Source organism: Ciconia boyciana, chromosome 6 (genome assembly GCF_034638445.1).
Source record: "Ciconia boyciana chromosome 6, ASM3463844v1, whole genome shotgun sequence".
In the NCBI taxonomy this organism is placed as follows: Eukaryota; Metazoa; Chordata; class Aves; order Ciconiiformes; family Ciconiidae; genus Ciconia; species Ciconia boyciana.
In genome coordinates, this window is record NC_132939.1 from 68,321,011 (window position 1) to 68,344,767 (window position 23,757).

Consider the following 23,757-nt stretch of genomic DNA (forward strand, 5'->3'; position numbering starts at 1 on the left):
TCTGTGTGGCTGCAAATGAATTGTGCTGTGCAGGTCCTCATCCGTACAGCGGTCCACGATGAGTAAAACAGAATCCCTCCTTAAACGTTACACAGATAACAAGGAAAAGCAATAAACGGATGTTTTGATGCACACCTGCCTATTTCCAAACAATCATTTCACCCTTTTAATTCTGACCTTGCTAGTGCCATCTGTGGTAACGTAACCTTGGATTTTAGTGTCTTCAGTGGGCGTCTTCGTTTCACATCTGTGTCACTGTAGCTTCATATTTCTTTAATAATAAATGGCTATAACTGAGATTAAAAAGACTAATTGATGCATAGGAGATTTAGTGTTGTCACCTTCATTATATTGTTAAGTGCTTATTTTACTCATCTTCACTGTACTTACTTGCAGGCTAATTGTAATTCTGTAAATTATTGATACATGTCTTGGCAGAAAATGCCTTTAGTACAGGATAAATATTATTTACATCCGTCACCCCAAGATCTCAAAAGATTTGGTGCAAATATTGCAGTAGCAATATTTTAATCCGTAAATATCTCCTACTAATCTTCTGATTACTACTACAATATTTACCACTGCAATATTTTAGTGCAAATATTGCAGTAGCCTCAGAAGATTAGTAGGAGATATTTATGGATTACTTCCGCCACAGCTGAAGAGCAGAGAAACATGGTGGGTATTGAACATTTCTCACCAGCTGAGGTCAGGAAACGAAGAAGCCAGGCTCTGGGACGTGGTGGCTGTGGGCTTGGTTGCCGGAGGTGCGGTACAGGCTTTAGGAGGCCAGGAGGAACGCAGCCAGCCTAGCCTTGCTCCCTTGGGCAGACTGCACTGTCCACCTTGAAACGGCTTCATGGTTCGCTATTATACACACATTAAAAAGGGGAGTTAATGACTATACTCTTGAAATTTGGGGCAAGTATTAACTTTTACTAGAGCTTTCATCCCTCTTTGACACGAGGTTTTGCAATGGAAGTGTCCTTCTTTTATGCACTTCTTTCAGCAGTAAAAGGCAATTGTTTTATGTGTGTTTGAAAACGAGAGGGATGTGAAGCAGGAAATATTTAACTGAGACTATTTCAACACTGGTTTTGCTTATTCTGTTGAACCTAATAGTCAAGGAGCTGCTTGGCAGCACTTTCATGGCTTGCTTAATTCGTTTGATTGTTCTTGAATGTATTCTCAACTTTATAAAGTGATAGGTTACTAGATCTGCCTGAACCTAAACTTAGTCTTGAACACAGTGACTTGGTTAGAAATGGGTTAGACTCAGCTTTTCAACAGAAAGAGGGGTACTGAGAGAGACTCAGGTCTGGGCAGATCCGCAGATCCTTCTTCTGTCACGTCACTAAGGCACGCAGCCATTCCTGTCTGTTCACACCGCTAAGTCTCGTTCTGGCCTCTCATCTGTTGTTGTGACACTCCTCTGGCATCCATCAGTGATGCCATCAGGGAGCGTGACAACCGTCGTATTCTGGAGGGTCAGCAGTCTCCCCATCCCTGCGTTGTGTGCTGGCACGTTCTCCTGGTTCACGTGAAGCAAACACTCCTTGTCTGCTTTCGTGGTCCTTTACAATCCATCCTTGAGCTGCACATCTTTCACTGGCTTTTAAGGACCTTCTTTTACCTCCAGTTGGCTCACACACCTTATTGCCTGCTTGCTGAGTTTCAAACGAGTTTGCACTTTCTCCTGAAATGCTCTTGACATTTGAAGGGAGCTGCTTGCAAAACTCACTGTTCCTCAGATCTCCTTAAAATTCCTTTCCCACGAAGCCTACTAAAACAGCCATGCTATTCAAGCTGGAGGGGGTGCAGAGGTCAGGTTTCCTGCACTCCCTTTTCATATGTAGCTGTCTGTTTTGGTTTTTTTTTCTCTTGGGCTTCAAGCTGTTCATGTGAGAAGATTGTCCAGTGGATGAGGGTCCTGTGGAGATGGCGGAGAGAAAGGACCTCTGAAAGTTACAGCAAGGGGGTGGTCAGAGCTGAGAGCAGTCTCAGGAGAGGACAATCACCAGAGCCCAAGAGGAGAGGAAGTGTTTTTGTTGGCTTTGACAGATCAAAGAGCTTGGGATTGGAGTGCTATATCCAAGTTTTGGCAGCAAGCGGGTCACTGAGGATTTGAGCAAGAGCAGTGCAAGCTCGGCATTACTTCTGTGCTCAGAGTGCCAGCAGGGGTTTTGTACTCCTTGTTGTCTTGAAAAAACTCATTTCCTGGATATTGAAGGGAAAAGGTCATTTTCTACCCTGGTACTTTTGGCATGCACTGAAAAGCCCCTTTGACCCCAGCGATCTGCCTGCTAGAATGGGCAGGGGGTGAAGTTCTTCCTCCTGCCTGCATCTCCCCGGTGTAGGTCCAGGAGGTGTTTGTCCACCGTGCACACAGCCGACTTCGTTCCGCTTTGCAAGAAACAGGCATGCTTATTTACGCTGCTGTCTCGCAAGGCTTCTTTTGCATCAGAGGAGGAATGAACAGCTGTTTCGGATGCTGGTGCCGGGGATTTAGAGGTTTGGTTTTTCCCAGCTCAGCACAGGATGCTGTTAATGTTCAGCACAGAAGGGCTTCGGCCGAGGCAGACAGCAGCTCTGGATGTTTCAGTGCTTACGTGGTTACTTGCTCCCCATCATGATCCAGCAGTTCAGGCTACCCAGGACCCAAGAGGTGATTAGAGACGTGATCCTTCTGCCCTTATTGGAGCCTTGCCACAGCTCCTTCTTCTGCCTGAGATGACAGTGCTGTCTCTCATCCGACTCAGACTCCCGTCTTGTCTTTATAAAACATGTGCCCTTGCCACCAGGATTCCTGAATGGGTGGAACGGGCTGCTATTTTTTGACTTCTTGGAAGCCATATGCCAAGCAGGCCTGTAACTGGAAAGCAGAGGGGATTTTTGGCCTGATCAGGTCCAGCAGCCTGTTCCTTGGTCGACAGTCTGGTTTTTGGCTTCCCCTGGAATTGCACAGCTGTCACGCTGGCTCTCCGTGAATGTGCAGAAAGACCATTCCTTACTCCGCCTTTAATTTGGTTTGTGAAGGGCATAGAGCATTTAACCTCAGTTTGTCAGAATATAAGCTGATGACTTGAGCAACTCGATGAGCAACTTGATCCTGCGGGCTTGAGTTTCCTGCATGGAAGATTTATTAGCAAAACTTCAGCTGATAAAGGGAGCTTCAGGCAACTGGTAATCAATCTCCTTTTCACTAAGCAAAAATGAAACACATTCCCAGAAGAGCTTCACGGGGGAACAGCACCGTACCACATCTGCTCGGTCGTCCTCCGGCGTTTTTTCTCCATTCACCCCGTTTTGCTGAGATCTTTGACTGCTGGAGATCAAGTCTCTCCTTTGCCCTTTGGGACCAGCCTAGAACATGTAGGAAATGCATCCATTTCTTGGATCCTGCTCTGTCAAACCGTACCAAAGGCTGCGTCTCGAGCGTCTGTGCTTCTGCTGGTATTGAGCACGTCTGAAAATTTAATGGTACATAAGAGCTCTCTCCCCAGCCTGCGAATTGTGGGGTGCTTCATGTGCTTGATTATGACTTGCCATAAAATCAGTCTTGGAATTTTGATTGCATTAAAGGCTTCAGGCATTGCAAAGTCCTGCTTTATTTGTATCTCATTTTCTCAGGGTATCTGTGAGTCTTTGCAGTGGTACGTCTACAAGGCTTGTAGCATTTTAATCCTGCACTAAACTTTTGCACTGAACCAATTGGCTGCAAAAGGAAATTTTTCCCTAAAAATCAGAACAGGGAGAAAGGACTTTTCTGGGGAAGAAAATAGGAACACTGGAAGATTTTCTGCACCTTTCTTTCAAATATTGCAGTCTCCTCAGCCTGATGCTAAACTAATGCTGTGGTAGAAAGGTCAGCTGGGAGGAAGGGATTTGATATGGCTATTTTTTGAAGAAAAAGGAAGTGTTCCCTTTGTTACGGTGGTTTGATCTGTTCAGTGACAGCCATGGAAGCATGCTGCATTTCACTGGTCCTCCTGGAAGAGCTGAGGGTAACGGAGCAGAGCAGCCAGCAGATTAGCAGTCAGAGCAGCAAAAAGCGTTTGTGGGAGCAGCTGCATGGGGGGAAAAAAATCCACTCAATCAACTGCTGCCACATTTATTCTTTTGTGAGATATCTGAGCTTGTTCAGTCTGTGGGAGAAGCCTTAGGAGATGGTAAAGTGGGTTGGGCAGAAACTCGAGGAAACTCTAGCCTTTTTGTGGGGAAAGCCCTCCTGAAAGCCCTGCTGGGGGGGCTGCCAAAGAACAGCACTGCCGCGGGGTGGAGAAGCGGCTGGTTGTGAATGCCCAGTCCCACTGGTCCCCAAAATAAGGTGGGAACTGGGAGGGAGGAGGCAAGAGGGGAGATGGAAGGAGCGAGAGGGCTCAGGTCATGTTGCCTTCCACTATTAATTTTTTTTTTTTTCCCCCTGGATGATTCTTGCTTTCCTGTTTTCAGGCAGAAACAAGTGCTTCCTAAGCACATAATAGATCCCACGGACTGGCAGGCGGTGAGGCTTGGGGTTGGCAGAAGCACCGGGGAAACCAGCGGGGAAAGGGCTCCCTTAGTGGGGAAGTCAGTGGGTGTAGGTGCAGCGAGAGCAGGAGAAGCTGTCGGCAAGCCCTGGGTGAGGCACCCGATCCTTCCCACCCGACAAGGAGGTACAGACATGGAGCAGCCTCTCGGGTGGTGTCTTCTGGGGAGGCTGAGGAGCGAGGTGTTATTTTGTTGGGTTTTTTTTTTTCTTTTTTAATTAAACTGACTCCCACAGACCCTCTAGAGGGAGTGGAAAGGCAAGCTGTGGATTAAAAAAAAAAATCAGCTCTTAAAAAATTGGTTTTAATGACAGTGATGCCGTTTAGGAGAGAAAATTTCATAGGGAGTTATATTTTTCATGTTTAATTTCAATAAAAAAAGTCACTGATTTTAACAAATGTAAAGCCAATTGGTGTTTATAGAAGGCATTTTTATATGGAGTGTTAGGATATATATCAAGCTGTAACTACAAAAGAGATTTGAAAGCACTTCATGTTACACTTGCTGGACTAAAGCCCTTTTCAAACCAAGCTTTTCTTTTACAAGTTAGAATATTGTATGCTTTTTAAGACTAAGAAAGGAAATCAGGATTAAATATTATCTTAACTTCATACACTGCTTAACCAAATAATTTTTTAGCTGGGACTTAAAATGAATATGCTTTTTCTTTTCCTTTCTGTTTGGTTTTTTTTTTCTTCTTACTATATACCAAAAGGTTCCGTTTCTAATCTTAGTACTGATACAGAACTGTTGGCAAGATACAAACATCCATAAGCACTCACTGCAGGTGGAGGGCTTCTGGTTTTGTCGCAGCAGCAAACCAGACCATTCATAGTGCCTGAAAACCTGGAGGCTTTACTACAGCAGAGCTTCTACTCCACGATTAAGTTAGGTAACCAGTGATTTGGAGTTTAGAAACAATCTTCATCAGATGATTTAGTTGAATTAAATGCTTGGACTCTGGTCTGCAAGCTTCCAAATATGCAGCTATTTGGAAATCCATGCAGTTTCTTAGTTGCTGTCCACGTTTTTGCCTAACTTCTCCGTAACGGCATGTTTTTAAGGAGCAGGACAGTTAGCAACAGGGTTGGACTCGGTGGCCAACCAGAACTTTCCAAGAATATTCTGTCTTATGCCCCCAGATTGCAAGAGAACAAGACCTTTGTAATGAAATGCCGTGATGCCAGGGGATTACTTACCCGCTGTGTGCCTATGGGTTGTGCGGGAGACTGACATAATATCGTTCTTCCTGGAAGATATCTGCTTTTCCAGGGAAATAGGCTGAGCAGGGAACAGGGTTGTTGAGCAAGTTGGGCAGGACGTTGGGAGTGATAGCTTTTATGCAACAAGAAACCAAGGGAAGCAGCTGAGTTGATGTGCGTCTTACTTTTCCCACCGGAGGAAAAATCTGGGGACACTGAGCTATCTTAATACAGCTTGCTTAGGATTTTTTAAAACAAGATGGCATTATTCATCTCCCTGCTGTACTGACAGGGATACTGGAAGGTGTGATGAGTCCAGCACTAGTTTGCTTGGCATTTTTTACACTGCCGACTCTGAAACCTGAAGCCAGCGCTCCATCCAGAGTGTCTGCTGTATGGCTGGAGGTCCCTGCTGAGGTCCCCGATGGCAGGACGTTGTATGTTGGCTCCCTTGGAGGGTACCACGGCAGCCAGCCACCCAAACTGCTGGAAATCAGCGTTCCCTCATTTCCCTGAGCTCCTGGCAGGAATCCCAAAACACTTGGATTTCAACAGATCTCTGCTGTTTTGTTCTGGGTTTTCATCAAAACCTTTTTCAATGGAGAAAATGCCAGCCAGCCAAAGCTAGTCCTGATTTCTATTTTCGGCTCCAACTCTTGCTAAAACCTCTGCCTGTTTGTTCATGTGTGAAAGTAGTGCCCAAAGTCTGTATGGAGCCAAACGCAATAATAAGCAGTGTCACAGTCAAAAATACTTGAAAATAGGTATTATGATACTTATTTCTCTAAGCTGTTGCAAGGCTTTGTTAATCATTTCACAGTGCTTCAGGCACAGGGTTTGATGTGTGGATTCTCGCTCGGTAAAATGTGTATCAAACACTGACAGTCCTAGTGCCATTCATATTTATAGTCAGTAATGATTCAGGCTCTTGAAAAATCATGTTCAAATTACATGTTCTATAGCTTTAATTTCCTGTTGCTAACAAGGGAATGATTTGCAATTTCTTGTTTGTCCTCCTCTACACCATAGCCTGGAAGCATTGCTCAGTTACCATGCTGAGTTTCACAAGCAAAGCTGCCTTTCTTGTATTGTCTAGTTCCTAAATCTCATGGCTTTCACCGTTTCTCTCTAAAAAATGCTTTCTGTGAACCTGAACATTTTTATGCGTATGTCCCCTGGTGTAGGATTTGAAGCAGATAAGCCTCTCAGAGACTCAATTAACATAGGACCAATATATATTTATTGCAGCAGTACTATAGGATTAGCCTATGATGTTTGAGAATCACGTTGCATTCCTGGTTTTCCCCTAAAAACCCTCCTAGAAACTTATAACCAGTAAACTGTTTTTCTTAGCATTGTTTATATCAAAAGTTCAAATTCTGGCTCTTGCCTGTCTCATTTGTGCTTTTGTCTCCTCGCATATCTTCCTTTTGCCCGAGAGGAGGCTTTTTATTCTTCAGCAGCATCATTTCATTCCGATTCCTTTGGACGAAATTACAATAGGTGCGGTGTGGTAGGAGGGACAGAAAGCTGCACCTCCTTGTAGCCAAGCAGTGGGCAGAATAATGAAAGATTTGGTGAGTTCAAGTACGCTTTAAGAAGATCCAAAAGCAATTTGAGGATGTTTTCCCAGAACCCATTTAGGCTGTCACCGTAGTATCTGAGCATATCCATTTTAGTGGATTTATCTTCCCAGTCCCCTGCAATAAGGTAGGAATGTTGTTGCTTGCTTTGATAAATGGAGAAGAGAGAGTATGACTTGTCTAGGGTTATGTGCCAAGCTTGTGGCAGAGATGTGAGTTGATTCTAGATCATGTGTGGCTCCTTCCAGCCTCCTTAGGTTAAAAAAGGAGCTGAACCTCTGACACAGGAGAAACACGCAGTGCTGTGAAAAGGTAGAGAAACTGGGGGAGAAACAAGCAATAAGGGAGGTACCATAGTATTAATATTTGCTGTTGGGCTAATGGATTGCTAGTGAAAACCAAGTACCTTGCTATCGCTCACCTCAGAGGATGCTGCTAAGTACTTTAAGCACAGCTGTCATTTGTTTAAGGGTTTATTTCAATTTAATGCGTTGGACGGTGTAGTGTAGCAGTTGTAGGGTCACCACGTGTCCTGTGTGGTGGTTGCTACTGGGTCTGGAGGGGAGAGATGGACCACTGGACTCAGACAATGTCAACCAAACTGTTGCTGTTGACCATAAGATTTTGCTCATTTTCTCAGCCCAAGTAAACAGACCATCATGCTCGTCCTAGGTGCATGCTCGAGAAGCTGGTCAGTGTAGCACATGAACAGGAGTGATAAAATGTTGATATTAAAACTTCTTTCCTTACCTTCTTGAAACAGCTGGTCAAAGGGCTGCAGCAAGAGTTGAACCGGCTATACACACTTTTCTGCTCCCGAAATCCAGAGTTTGAGGAGAAAGGAGGGAAAGTCTCGATTGTGTCCCACTCGCTGGGCTGCGTCATCACCTACGACATCATGACTGGCTGGAACCCCGTCAGGCTTTACGAACAGTTGCTGCAGAAGGAGGAGGAAGAGCTTGAAGACCGTTGGATGAGCTATGAGGAGCAACGTTTACTTGAAGAACTTTACATAACTAAACAAAGGTAATGCATCCACTTCTGATTGTTAAAGGAGAAAACTACATCCCTAGATGACGCCCTTTGAGTTTGAGTGTTTCCAGAACCCACCATGGCTGCTATCTTTTGTGGCTGATGTTGTTCTGCTGGTGATGAATGGCAGCGGTAAATGCTAAACGCTGGACTGAGCAGGCACAGGGAGCTGGCACTGCTAATAGGAGCTCTGAACCCACATCTTACGGGCTGTACCAGAACCAAGCAACTAGCTACTGCTCACTGACGCGATGCACTGGGAGCAGATCATAGCCAGGAAGAAAGGAGAAGGTCAGGCCATTAGCCTTCCAGATACTTGAGGAGAAGCACAACTAAGTAGCTTGCAGGTGGGCAGTGAGCTGTAATACTGAGCAGAACCTGAGCAGTGGAATTCCTAAGTTTCTAGAGGAAAATGAGAAGTTTTTTCCTAGGCTCAGCTTGGAAATTGAGCTCCACCAGCTGGATACAGCTGTTGTAATTGCTGTGATTGGGTTTGTGGGGTTACTACTCTGCCGCGGATCATTTCCCAGCTTCTTCCTGCTGCCATCTAGAAGCGTTCATGCTGTTGGGAGCGTGAAGCAGCACTGCCCACTGTGACAAACTGGATCTCAGTTTCAGCACCTTGCAAGCGTTGGTAGAGGTTCTCAGTGTTAGGGGACCTTGCAGATCATCGTGATGTCTCCACAGTGTTACGGTGACTTTCCTGTTCTAACCTGAATATTGAGGTGCTATGAGACACCCGTAGATAGAGAATCTAATCATAGTAGTTTCAGCTTCGATCTTTCCAGTGGGAGGTGAGGATAAATCATGATCACAGTTCTTTTCGATTCCTTTTTGAAACCTATCTTAGTATTGGCGGTACTTTGGAAGCATTAATATAGCATCAGATCTCCTGCAGTGCTTGAAATCAGTATGTGTGTGTCGCGGTTTAAACCCAGTCGGCAACCAAGGACCGTGCAGCCGCTCGCTCACCCCCCCAGCCCCCCGTCGGTGGGATGGGGGAGAGAATCTGAAGAGCAAAAGTAAGAAAACTCGTGGGTTGAGATAAGGACAGCTTAATAGTTGAAATAAAATAATAATAATAATAAATTGTAACGAAAAGAAAAACAACAAGAGAGAGAGAGAGGAACAAAACCCAGGAAAAACAAGTGATGCAACCGCTCACCACCCGCTGACCGATGCCCAGCCCGCCCCCGAGCAGCGATTGCTGTGCCCCGGCCAACTCCCCCGTTTCTATACTGAGCATGACGCCGTATGGTATGGAATAGCCCTCCGGGCAGTTGGGGTCAGCTGTCCTGGCTGTGCCCCCTCCCGGCTTCTTGTGCGCCTCCTCGCTGGCACAGCATGGGAAGCTGGAAAGTCCTTGGCTAGTGTAAGCACTGCTCAGCAACACCTAAACCATCAGTGTGTTATCAACATTATTCTCATGCTAAACCCAAAACACAGCACTATACCAGCTACTAGGAAGAAAATTAACTCTACCCCAGCTGAAACCAGGACAGTGGGTAGTCAGGGATTGGTACAGGGCATCTCTATCAGCTGCAAGGCTGGATAAAGTGCAATCTGTCTGAGAGAAGGGAAGTAAGAAACCTAATGAAGTTGCCCAGTGGTAAGATGACCCTTCAGGCATATCACTAGCATATGATCAGGGAAAAATTACCATCTTCACACTCATGCTCCAGCTCCTTAAGCATGCTCTGAAGTGCTTCGGGTTGCATCCACAGTCAGCCAAGTATCATTTGACACCGGCACTTCTGTGTAGCTGGAGTGGCTCTCCATTTCGTGAGCCATCTTAGTCCAATTCAGTCTGAAATAATAGAAAATATACTACTGACATGCTATAACTTCTGGATTTCTAGTGTTTTAAAGATGGCAAACACGTAGTGGATTTCCAGAAATGCTTATGCCTGAGTAGGGTGTGTCGTAGCATGTATAAATATTCTACATTGTAAAATAACATACGTACAGCATGTGAGGTTGTGTATCAAAACCCTTCGACAAGGGTTCACAAGAGTCAATAATTCTGCATGCCTTCTTTTTTAAGACTGAATCATGCTCATTAAAGCATACAAACTTTTTGAAAGTACTGCTCTTTGGGAAGTTTCAGCTCCAGACTTGCTTCTTTCTAACCAGGGTAGCAGAGGTTAAGCTTAGCATATTTGTTTCCATAATGCTTTTGTGGAACTTGAGGAGATGGTGTTTTCCTGCTCTGAAGAGGGCATCATGCTCTAGTGCTGGGGCTGGACAGTTTTACCAGTCCATATGAGGTGCTGTATATTGTAGCTTCTTTTTTAATTCAGGCTAACTAGAAGAACAGGTGAACAACCTTTTTTAATGATAGTTGAAAGGGTGGGACACTGTCCTCCAGATATTCCACCACCATACAGAACTCCATAATGCTTGGGCCGTGGAGTTTCCTGTGGCTCTGGTTTTTTGTTTTTTTGTTTTTTTTTTTAAAAAAAAGGTGATTTGGTTGCTAAAACACCGAGGAAACAGGAGGTGAGTCACTTACTCCTAAGGAGGGAGGGTGGGCAGATGCTTGGGGTGGTGAACAAGGAGACTGTCATGTCTTGATTGATTCCTTCTGTGGTCAGAGAAACAGGATTTCACCTACCTTCATTCTTAATCAATTGGGCTGCCTCCAAGAAATACTGACGCCATCACTCTCTCTTCCCAGCAGACAAAACTGTTGGACCCCACAGGAATGCCTGTTTGGATCAGAGAGGTTAAAGCTACATTTTTTATTGGATCTCAGAAAGATCTCTATTTTCTAGGTTGAGAGAGATAGAAGAGAGGTTACACGAGTTAAAGGCATCCACCATATCAAAACCACCTGTCTTAAAATTTAAGGTATGTATGTTCGAGGGGGTTTTACTGAATGTTCTACTTGCTATAAAAATATATCTGCAATATGAGTTATTCTACTTACTTTTTTTTAATCATGTCCCTAGACATGATGTTGGTAGAGTAATTTTAATGTATTAGTTGAAGTGTGTGTACGTGTGTGTAAACATGTTACTGTGTTCATATATTACTATTTATTACAAATATATATGTTTATATGTAAATATAGAAACCTGTATATAGATTATTAATATATTACACACACACGTACAACTCTGTGGGAAGGTGAAAGCCGTTTGGCAAATTACATTAATCACGTATCTTAAACAATTTCACTTCTACTTTGTTGGCTAATCCATTTTCCTTGGGGACTACTTCTAACATGTCACATCTCTGAGCAAATCTGATTGAATTTCCTCCAGCAGTGGATTTTCCTTCCAAATTACACTGGTTTGACAGTTAGCACAAGTTACTTTGTCTCATGAAATAGATTGCTTGCTATTCAGCTGTATAAATTGCTACGATTTCATATCATTGGGAAAAGGCTTTTTCTAGCTTCTCGGTGGGATGTGCAACACTACTTTCTACTTGCTTGACTATATCCTGAAATATTAAACCGTAAAAATGTGACGTGATAGATGAGAAGAAAATAGATTATTGTTTCTTAGCTTGGCATTTTTCTTTCCTTCTGAGTTCAGAAGGACTCCTAGAAGCCAAGGTCAATCTTGAGCCATAAAAAAAGAGGAAACTAACCATAATTCAATTTGTCATAGCCTTCTCCTTTTCATCACTGCTTAAAAGCATGTATCGTGCTATTATCTCTCCCATCAAGGAAGCTGGAGTCAGGCTGATACTCCTCCAGCTCTGTGAAAGATTATTCTTCACTCAGTTGTGTTTAAACTGAAGATTTTTTTGAACAGATGCTTTTTAGAGGGAGCAGGAAAGGAGGGGAAAAGAAAGGGGGAAGCAAAGAGGACTGTATCAATCCAAATTACTGCTAGGTAATTTGTAATTTTCCATTGCACTACATCCTTTTTCTTACCCTTACTGAAAGGAAGGTGTTTTGTTTCTGTGAAGCTTTACACTAGTGACTCCCATCGTTTGAGTACCATGCCTGAGACAGGCTTTCCATGAACGTGATGGCAAAGCGCTTCTGCCAAGGCAGGATTTCAACAGGATGATTGAAACGCGATTGCTCATCAGCAAGCCAGTCCAGCTTACTGAGGGTGACTAGCTTGTTGAAAGAGAAGTAACCGCTTTGTAGGTACCGACTACCTGCACCTTGGCTCTTCATGGCAGGCCAGAGCTCTGGTTTGATCATGAGTTGCTATTCACCATACGTGCTTGATCCAGAAATTACTTTGGTCTGTGCGATGCAGGACACTGGAGTCTTTGGTCACTGGTTTCCTTAAGCTGTTATTACACCACGGAATGGGCATGTACAGCTGTAATGAAAAAGGCTAGCCACTGTCAATGTGTTGCCTCTTTTATGGACTGAAACAGATTAAGCTTCCCAGGATGGGAGAAAGTCACTTCTCCTACATTAAGAAGAGTTACGCTTGCTTGATGTTGAGCAAGCACAAAGGTAGCTTTTGGCAAGGCAAGAATAAATACAGCAGCTAACTTGGCTGTTATCTAATATTAGAGGAAATGATCTGTGTTTGACTGACCCTTTGGGGACGTAAAAAAAAACCCTTGAAGATATGGAGTGTCTTGTACTCTAATAATGTATCAAACAAGCCATCAGAATGAGAACTTGAGGATGAGGTATCTTTATGGCGTGCTTTTCTCTACTTCTCCTTAGATGGCACAATTGAATGAACTGCTAAATCATTAGGACCTGCGTGGGTTAAAAGCAAAGCCAACACCCCATTGTAAATGTAAAGCTTAGAAGGGCAGCCTTCTCCCTGCCAGCTGCATAGGAGGAATTGGAGTTAAAGGCTAAAGGGGCTGAAGAACATGAAAACATGGGGAATGGTGCGATACCTACCTCTTTATGACTCTGTGGTGCGTGAAAATAACCGTGTTGTAGGATGATTTTCAATCATGGTGGGGAAGAGGAGGGCAGGATATACCGCAGTTGCTGCCTAGTACTGAAAAGGAAATTCATTTAAATCTAGACCTGACACTGTGCTGGCCCAAAGTGCTTTAGGATTCCTTAGCACTCCTCATTCACCCAAGGTTACAGAAACTCTTCTGGAAGAAGCTCCAGATTGTACTTGACCTTGTGGTTTCTATGTAGCATCATCTGACAGTGATGTCAATGTTGATAACAACCATCACAAATTATTTCTAAGATACTAGTGATTTACCACGTGTACAAGAACTATGAGAGCTTAATGGGATGCTGACGTGCAGCCTTATCTGAGAGGAGGAAGCCTTTTAACTGAATGCAGAAATGTGCCGTAGTAGTTCAACACACAACCGCCCAGTTAAATTCCCTGTGTAGTACTGGGACGAGTCTCTGTTCCCGTTGTCCGCTAAGGCTGCAGAACGTTCCTGGGGGCAGGAACGGGTAGAGGCTGCTGCAGAGGTCTGTATTTCCTCGCTCTGGGAAGATGTTTGGGATCCTCCAGGCTGAAAAGCAGCACAGAAACATAAACTGTAATCACCTTCTGTGTCTTCTGTTCTAACATCACCACTAAACACGTTCATTTGTCCCCCACACTTACCTATGCACAAAAGAGCTATGCTGCCTCACTTCTGTTGGCTTATTCAGCTTTTTTTTTTAAATTCTGAAAATAGTGCAGTCTTAAGTTGAATGGATGACTCTTTGGCTCAGCTTCTGCTTAAAATACAAATAAATTCATTAAGTCTTCCGTTTATGAATCATACCCAGGAGAAAAGTGCTATCCTGAAAGATCATGTTCTTAAACATTTCTTCTCTGTTGTTAAACATTTACAGGAATATATGTGAAGTACCCCACTCCTGCTTCTAGGAGAAACACCAAAATTAATAAATGTTTCTTAGAAAGATTTTAGTCCTCTATTCCCAGTAGGTTTCATGGCACGTCAGTCTTCTCTTCAGCCACTTTGCAACAGCACTGAGAGTCTAATGGCTGCAATTTAAAGGACTTTCTTTTTGGAAGACTTACTTTTGATTTTTAGTGTTCACTGCTTTGGTATTGGTCTGGTGCCACCCGTTAAGGTACCCACCAATTGGTACTTTGCCTTTGTAAACATTTCCAGAGCTGGAAGACCACGTTGAAAGGCTTGAGCTTGTAAGAAAAGACATAGCAAAGAACAGTGGCCTCCAAGAAGAAAGCATCTCTCTGTGGACACTGTTAATCCTGTGTTTATCAATAGAAACAATGGAACAAAAGCCATGCACCATGTAAGCACTGGAATGATTTACCTTTTGAGATTTTTGCCTAGTCTGTAGTGGCCTAAGGTGAATTCATGAAAACGTCTTTTAAGCATCTGCTAGCCAGTGTAAGCTGGCAGTCCCTTTCTGATTTCTTTCTAAAGCAGGAGGACTGCAACTGTGTACTCCAGGCGCTCCACACCGGAATGTCAGATGGACACGGTTAAAGGTTACTTATTCAGTTTAAAGGATTGCACTGTGAATATCTGTTTCTGTTGTATTTGAAGATGAGAAAGCTTTTTGACCGAGCCGCAAAAATGTAAGGGGCTCTGTAAAGCTCGATTTTAAGAAAGGAGAGCAGCTTTCTTATAATCTAGACTAGAGTAACGATATAGATGACAGAGCAGTGCTTTGCAGCATATGACATTGAATAGCTTTGCTGAAGACCTGGATTATTTTTTTTTTTCCATTGATCTGGGACTTGCGCATTCTTCTGGATGGAAGACGTGGGCTACCAGTGCCAAGTCAGAGGAGGAGGAATGTCTTGTGCAGTGCTGGAATCTGACAGATGAAATGGACCATTATTTCTACACCCTCGCTCCATGCGCTGACATATAGCGAAGGCACATGGGAATCCAAGCGTCCTCCACATGCGCTTAGCAAGAATGCAGCAATTTCTCTTGCTGGTTAAGTAGCAGCACACTGGGAGTTCCTCAGTTGTAGTGCCCTGCAAACTGGGCACTACTATTGGGAAAGTCGCAGTGAAGGTCTGATAATGGTAAAATTAATTTTTCTTACAAGAAAACATTCTGAAGGCTAAAAAGTAATTTTCACTTATGAAAATCTTTTTGACTACAGAGTTTTACGTTTGATGTTTCTAGGAGACGATGTCTGAGGATTGGTAATGGGATACGAAGCCATTCACCTCTAGGTCACTGTTGCATCCCGGCCCAGGTTGGTAGTGACCAAAAGTCGTTACCACTGCCGCATGTTCAGTGACCTTTGTCAGATGGGTTAGCAGTTGCAGTTCAGGTTTACTCAATCGCCTCTCGGTGTTAGAGGCTGTGCTTTCAGAGCAAAGTCACGGTAGCTTTGGTCGGCGTGAGAGTAGCCCGCAGAGTCGCTCGGCGTGCCGTACCTGTCCTGGGTAGTGGTTCCTGACGTGTGACGTGGTGGCACTTTTGATGAGCAACATTCTGTTCACTTAACACTAGGTGTTTTTAAGAGGTTGTGCATAACACCAGCCTGTATGTGTGTGTGACCGCTGTCAGTATTCTCTAGGTTGTCTTTAACACTCAGTGTGGCTTGCGTTTCTACTTCATCAATGGGTGCGTGTAGCAAAACAAATCATGGAGTACTTGGTTAGGGTAAGATTAAGGAGCTGTGGTAAGCTTTGGGAAGTTTTATGAGAAATCAGACTTAATCTTGTGAAACTCATCACATTTCTTTAGTGTCTTCCAAATTCTTCTCACTCCAGCCTTTCCAGTGTTGGTAGACCTCTTTCAGTTCAAATATCCAACTTATTTTTCAGTTTTCCAACTATGTAGCACCACAACATGCAACTCTCTTCTCACAGCGAAGGGAAATGGGAAACGTAACCTTCATGCTATAGTATGTATGTTATAGTGGTCTTCCCCCTTTTAACTTACTAATACATGTAGTCCCTCAGTTGAAACTGAGAAATGAGTTGAAAGAGAGAAACCAAATCCAGCCATGTTACAAAACATTATTTCCGTCCTTATTAACGTGGATGAAATCTCTCCTTAGGTTGAGAATTTCTTCTGTATGGGATCTCCATTAGCAGTGTTTTTGGCATTGCGTGGCATCCGTCCAGGAAACAGCGGTAGTCAAGATCATATTCTGCCCAGAACAATTTGTAACCGCTTACTAAATATTTTTCATCCAACAGATCCAGTGGTGAGTTTTAATTGCAGTTGCAAGCTTTTACCTTGTCTATTTTTAAGCATCAGCTGTGTGATAATGTGCGATCTTCAAAGCGTGTGAATCAACGCAAGTGTGTTCCAGCACAGGACTATTTGTTTGTTGATTATTCTACAATGTCTTGGGGTTTGTAACTGTAGAATAACAGTTTCTACAAATAATTGCCTTAAATACCATATACTTTGCTTCTCTTTTCATATTAATAAGCATAAGATTCATGATTACTCTGCCTTTTTTGTTGTTTTTTGCAAAGAGATAAGAAATAATCCTTCTCAGTCAAGTTCCAACTTGTGTTTAACTTGCTGACTTGCATTAAACATCATCTGTCCAAAGATACTGCTGCTGTTAAAAAAGGCTTCACGAGCAGTTTACAAGATACTGTAGAAAAACAAAGACAGTGTTTTTTTCCCAAGGGGTCCAGAGTAACAGATTGTTAGTGGGATAGTACTTGGAGGGCGGGTTTGGTATAGCTTTGCCCCGTCCTTCTACTCTTCCACAGGCAGCCAGCGTTCGCTGTTATCAAAGGCAGGATGCTGGACCTTTGGTCTGCATCACCTTCGCAACTTCTTTGATGCAAGCGTGATTTGGGATTTCATGCTTGCTGTAGAAGAGTAATTTGGGGATACTTTTGTGTTTAAACTCTACCTGAAACTGAGTATGTTCAGACTTCAATCCAAACACGCTGGTTCTGCTCATCTCAAGATCTTGTTCAGCTCCAGCTACTCCAAAACCAGAATTTTCCTGGGACATCTAGGATGATCGGTCAGGCTGCAGTCTGTGGTCCCACTCTGCAAACAGTAACTTTACCTAGTTTTAAGATAAAGAAGAGCAGAAAGCTTTTCTACGTCTAAGTAAACAAAGACAAATAAAGAATCAATAGAAAAATGATTTTTTTAATAAGCACACCAATTCAGGGTTTGCACAGGGATCAATGAAGAGTCATCAAATAAAATGTTTACATAGCCAGCTCCTCCCTCTCTGTTGTGTTGTGCAGAATCAGTTTAACTGTATATAAAGTTTGCTCTGTCCATGCGTAACAGCAGACATCGGTTAACCGTAACTGGTGTGTTCGTAACAACGTGTAGTAGAAGTCTTGCAGGGAAATGTGCAAACCTGAGTGCACGAGCAACTAGGCAGCTAATATATCTTCTAGGCTGTGAAAATAAAAGTGAGCCAGAACATAACGCCGCCATTCTCTCACTTTCTAGGCTTCACTCGTTACAGATATTTTGGATTTGAGGTTGAAGAGGACTCTGTATGGGAAGGGAATGTGATTTTTTTTCAGTCTCGACAGTCAGGATTTTCTTTTCTGAATTACTCTTGCAGGCCTATAGATTAGAACCTTTAATTCTGAAACACTACAGCAACATTTCGCCTGTCCAGATCCACTGGTACAACACCGCAAACCCTCTACCTTATGAGCATATGAAGCCAAGTTTTCTCAACCCAACAAAAGAACCTACCTCAGTTACCGATAGCGAAAGTGTTTCAACTGTACCGAGCCCAACTACTTCACCAGTCATGGTTCGACGCCACTACGGGGAGTCTATAACAAACATAGGCAAAGCGAGTATATTAGGTAATTGTTCTTTATGTCTTTTTTTTTTTTTTAATAGGACCTTCTTGTAGAGCTTTGCTGTTTGAGGTGCAACCGTAAGCCAGCTATCCCTAGCTGTTTCAGTTTGTTCTGTATAGGTATATGGCTTGTTTCAATCCCAGCTGACATTTACTTTGAAGAAAAGATGGTTTACGTACACCGGAGTCAAGGCTTGCAGGGAGAGGATGCGGGTCACGGAGTTTATGCTGTTGCTGCTTTATTGTTGTCTGCCTTATTGAAGTAACATCCTGGTGATTTAATAGTTTCCATTCTACTTCATGGGAAAAAAAAAAAAAAAATTAAAGCTTGTTTGGTGACTACATTTTCTGGTATTGACAAATAGGAGAAAAATCACTCTATGTAAGCTATTACAGTTCCATTTAACTCATGATTTTACAATAGGAAATTCAGGCTGTTTTAATAAGAAGTCTGTCCCCTTCTGGCTTTCTGATTCAAAATAAGCCCTGGTTTAACTGAGCTTAAATTCATTTTCACTTGGAGCTTATATTTGAGCATGCACTTGCAGTTTTTGTTGACTCAAGGCTTTTCTTTAGCTCTCTCTGTGGAATTTGGAAGAAGGCTAATGTGATCTAGTGCCAGGAATCTTCCCAATCAAATAAGTAAAGTATATAAAAACAGTTTAGTCCTTAAGTGGAAATAGGCGGTATTTCAAAGCGGGGTTGCTTTTTGCCATGTTACTATAGTAGCTGTAATGTCACATCCATAAGGTGGCAGCAAAGTCGGGAGAAAACATCACAGATCTGTTCTTAACTTTTACATCCCTCCTCCTGAGCAACCAAAATAGTCCTTTTCAAGGATGATATAGCATTTCTAAACATCTGTAAGGGTTATGCCAACATAAGGACCCTTAATGGAGGGGTGTCTTAAATGTCCTGATGGCATTCTCAAGTGCAGAAGGTACTAACATTGTTACAAAGCCTTTTTGTCTTCATCTTAAAATTTTTATGAAAGAGGGATTACAACATATCCGTAAAAGTACCAGATTTCTTGCTGCAGAAGTGTTCTCATGTGTTTCTGTTCCCGTAACTACAGTTTCCAACTTATAACCTTTGCTTGTACGCTAGATTAGTCTCACGATAAACAGTGTACACTGAAGTCAGATAAGCTGTTCCCACCCTAGAAAAGCATGAATAGTGTTTTCCTTCGTCTGTCACTCAACTCTAATTGATGCGTGCTACAGCGACTTTAATTTGCAGTTTGATTTAGCTGCCCGTGCTGCTTTTTTTCTCTCCGTGCTGAACGCAGGAGCTGCGAGTATTGGAAAGGGCCTCGGCGGGATGCTTTTTTCGAGATTTGGTCGATCTAGTACAACCACCCCGCAGACGCTCGAGACCGGAAAAGATGGAGCCGAGGGGGACGACAAGAAGGCCACAACCGTTGGGACGCCGCCTTTGCCGCACAGCAGCTCGGGCTTTCTCGAACCCACCGGTTAGTGACGAGTCCACCTCACAAACCCCACGGAAACCAGACCTTCCGTGGGCTGCATCCGTGTGTTGTGGGTGGCTGGAAGTACCATAACAACGTAGGCCACTGTGTGATTTTGTTGGTTTGCTCTAAAGCGATAAATATCGAATCCATGCCTGCTTTTTGAATCTCTTAAGACTGTCCAAGGACTGGCTCTTTGTTCTCCCTTTTATGCTTTTTTTCTTTTAAAGGAGGTTTATCTGTGTATGTGTTTGTACATACACGTACACCACTTGCACATATATATGCATGTATGAGTTTTGGCTAATGAGGTCTGCATATCAGTAGTTTGTAGACTCCCACCAGGAAAAGCAATGTACTTGCTGCAGAGAATCCCACTCACCATTTATCATAAAATGGATTTATTTCCATTTCCCCATACATTTGCAATTCTGAAGCAAATCTGGATTTAAAGGTAGGTATGACTGGAAACAGAAGCTGCCCTTGTCCTGATTTGAACAACTCAGAACAGAAAGTGCCATTTTAGCAGCCGTTTTTTTGGAAAAGTATAGGTACTTCCTTTACAGAAATGCATACTTGATTTTATTTTTAAACTTCTCATTGGCAGTGTTGCAAGGCGGGGGTTTTTGCAATCTAAGGAGTCACAAGTATGTTGTATCTTGTGATAGTGTTCACATGATGCATTGCTGCCTGTTCATCACTGCTAATTTCAACAGATAAACCTGTCTGAGTCAGTATTTGAGGACAGAGACTTTGTTTTAAACTTGAGGAAAATAGAGCGGCACAACAGTGAACACTGCGGAGCTGCCGATGAGGTCCTTTCGGGGGGGGGGGGGGTTGGCACGTCGAGAGCCTTCTGCACGGTTCCTGCATCCTTCTCTTGCTGAAAGCCCGTCCCTGCTCCATAGAAGGAGAACGCAGAGCGGAGGCCAGCGAGGCTGCAAGCTGAATGATGCAATCCACCGCCAAAGTATTTGCTTCTGAGAGGGCGGCCGCACCGCACGGCTTGCGGTGGGGTTTGGCTGCCTCCCAAGCTCCTGTAACGGCCTCTCGTCAGAGGGCGAGGGAGTCGTTTGGGGCGTCCTTCCTGCGGGGCGACTGGGTTTTGCATATACGCGTCTTAGTGGAAATGACTGCGGTCGTCTCCTGGTGTTCGAAGGCTCTGACTCCCTCTCCTTGCTGCCTTGGCAAAGGGGCGCGATGCTCCTGTGAAAGGACGAAGCCGCGTCGTTCCCCGAGCGCTGCTGTGCCGCGACTGCCGAGGCGGCGCTTGTGCGATGCTCCCTTTATGCGCTCTTTGAGCCAAGAATTAAAATTCCTTGAAACTGGCTTTGATAAATGGCTGCATTTTTTACTCAATATGGGGTTTTGGCTTTTGTAGCTAGGCAGGCTTTTAGTTTTGTCCTTTTTATTCTATTGCTCCTTGTAGAGATTTTTCTAACCGCTAAAGGGCCTTAACAATAGGTTAGCCATTGGCCCAGTTAAACATGCAGTGAAAATTGCTTTGAATGTGGTATTAATCAAAGCAGCCATTCAAATGAAAGGAGAGCTGCTGAAATATATTTGGAATAATCTGGAAATGAAAAGGGCTAGTGCTGTGTAGGGACGGCTGGTTTTCAGAAAGGGCTTATAATATTGGGTGTAGTCTCCTTGTATAGCTGCTAAAGATGTGAGAAGTCCATTTATTTCAGAAAGTTCTGAGCATCCACCTTCTGAAAGTCAATGTTTCCTAATGGGGCCTCAACATTTGCTGGGTGCTTCTGTGTAGTCATCGTAAGGAAGCATAAATAAATTTATTTATATAGTTACTGTAAGGAAAACAGCTGCTTAAAAAATGCCAGCTTTTTCCAAGCTTTAGGGTTTGGGGTTTTTTTTCCCCCTGAACCAAGCACCGCTCTTAGGTCAGGTTTATGCTAAATGCATGTGCATAAAAATGTATGTACATATTATTAAAAATCACAGTTGACTTAGGTGAGCGTACTGTTCAATGTAAACACCGAGCTATTACGTGCATTTTACATACAGCAAGTAGAATCCAAAGCTGCTGGAAGAACATGCCAGTGTTTTTTCTTCTGCTGACATACAATTCTAACAACGTTTTTGTTTCTTGTGCCATTTCTAGTGGAACTGGAGCACAGGATTGATTTCGAGCTCAGGGAAGGTCTCGTGGAGAGCAGATACTGGTCCGCAGTCACATCGCACACTGCCTACTGGTCATCTCTGGATATTGCTCTTTTCCTTCTAACCTTCATGTACAAACACGACCAAGAAGATACCGACAAATCCAATTTAGACACCATTTGAATTTTTGACTAGGGATGGGGCGGGATGGGAAAGGAAATTTTAAAACAAATGGCACAAAACTGATGTTTTACCGTTGAACTGCAGTATGTATGGCATGGAGGTTTCAGGTTTTAAGTGCATGTTTGGATTTTTTCCTATTTCTAAAGAGCAAAAATGATTTGTATTTAAAGGCACTTTATAGTTTTAAACATTTTGCAGTGCTTAATTAGACCTGAAATGATTCCAAATTCTTGTTAACTTTGACTGTACAAAAAGCCAATACGACGTGTAGCATCCCGTAAGCACGGTTGTGCGGTGTGCTTGGGCGACATACTTGTTAATGACCATAATTGCTGTTTAGTTCATTAAAGTATAAAAGATTAGTTGATTAAAAAAAAAAACAAAAAAAACCACACAAAATTAATTTCCATTAACGAAAAGTATATGTTAGATACAAACCTAAAACTGCCATGTTCTGATGTTTTATGTATCAGTAAATAACAAACGGTGGTGTCATTTTTCTAGGACTTTATTCAGCTCCACATCCTATTATCCACAGTACCATTGAAAGACCATTCTGACTGCTGGCTTCCGAGGGCGTATTATACGTGACACATTTAGAAACTAATGCTGAAAAAAGCATGAAGCAAATATTTGAAATACTGTAATTATAATTTATTATTATCTCTAATCGTTTCATTTTATTCCAGTGTATAAAACATTACTTTTTTACTGGTTTCTTTTGACATAATTTAAGAACCACGTTTATTTTCTACAGTGTTAAGACTTTTTCTCAGAAATACATATCTTTGTACTACTATTCAAATGAATATATGGACACTGTGGCACACTTTAAGTATTTTTTCATTAAAAATAAATATTTGTGGTTTCACACAAATGACATCGGTCACGTTCTTCTCAAAGGTAAGTAACTGCCTTTGCTTTTTAGGTCCCAAGTGTTTCTCAGGCACAGGAAGGTTTTGACTTCACATTAGACTTGGTTTGCAGAGGCTCCAGCTCTCTTTTGCTTACTGTTATTAAATGTATATCTGTGTGTGCGCGTTTGTATACAAACGTATGTATATTTATGCGCAAGGAACCTATCAAGAGGAAAGAGAGCAGCATAAAATAAACTTGGTGAGGCCTAAGAATGCCAGAGCTTAGATTAGATTTGTATCTGAAACTAATTCAGGAGAAGTCAAGAGAGAAGTGTTGTGATGAAAGGGAGTAATCTCCAAATGAAACACTAAAAGGTCATTGCTGAGATTTTAAAACTCTGGAGTAGAAGTGTCAGATACATGGCCTCTGAGCTGCCACTGGCTGAGGTATTTATGATCTGTATGGTATATGTAGAAGCTGCAGAATGTAAACTTTTGTTTATAAAAAAAAAAATCAGGCTGTGGTGTTGGTGAATAGCGGTGTTCTCAGTGTAAACAGATGTGACAACATCAGCTCACACCAGCAGACAGCCTCAGCCGGTGGCTCGGAGATGTGGAAACCACCCAGACGTCCCTTTCTGAAATTCTGGGGGGAGAGAGAATATTATTCTCCCAAATAATATTACTCGGGCTGTTGCTTTTTTCCCCAGTCCATGGTGCAATGGGGAAGGAACTGGGAGCTAGGCCTGTATGTTGGGGTTATAGATTTAGGAATAATTATGAAGGGGAAAAAACAATGCAAAGAAAAAGGGAAGAGGAGTGGAGGGGAATGGGAAGGGAAGACGATGCCAGAAAGAGCACTGCTGTCAATGCAATGAAGCAGTCACAAAGAAAGATGTTCAGGCGATATAAAAGACCATGCTTCAGTGTGGATCTCTGAAAAAATCCATCTAGCCTTGGTGAATTGTAACTCTCCTGCCTGATGTGTTTACCTTGGTTGATGAACAATCCGAAAAAATTAAAATCAACCCTCTAAGAGAAGGAAGCTTGACACTTCTGCTCCAGAAAACAGGCTTTTGTTTGCATTGCCGGCTTTCCAGATAAGTTGTTTAATCAG

At 43.0% G+C, this 23,757-nt stretch overlaps 1 protein-coding gene across 2 annotated transcripts in view; it reads left to right on the forward strand.

The window, feature by feature from the left end:
* DDHD1 (DDHD domain containing 1) overlaps nt 1–22,884 on the forward strand; it is a 69,886-nt gene extending 47,002 nt beyond the window's left edge. The window contains exons 8-13 of one of the 2 annotated variants that reach the window (XM_072865128.1): nt 8,079–8,341; nt 11,122–11,197; nt 16,263–16,412; nt 17,763–18,015; nt 19,300–19,482; nt 21,602–22,884. In XM_072865128.1, the coding sequence (XP_072721229.1) occupies nt 8,079–8,341; nt 11,122–11,197; nt 16,263–16,412; nt 17,763–18,015; nt 19,300–19,482; nt 21,602–21,783 (1,107 nt within the window). In that variant the 3' untranslated portion in view covers nt 21,784–22,884. The remainder of the gene's footprint in view (nt 1–8,078; nt 8,342–11,121; nt 11,198–16,262; nt 16,413–17,762; nt 18,016–19,299; nt 19,483–21,601) is intronic. The other variant, XM_072865129.1, reaches the window with a different exon arrangement.
* The last annotated feature ends 873 nt before the right edge of the window (nt 22,885–23,757 follow it).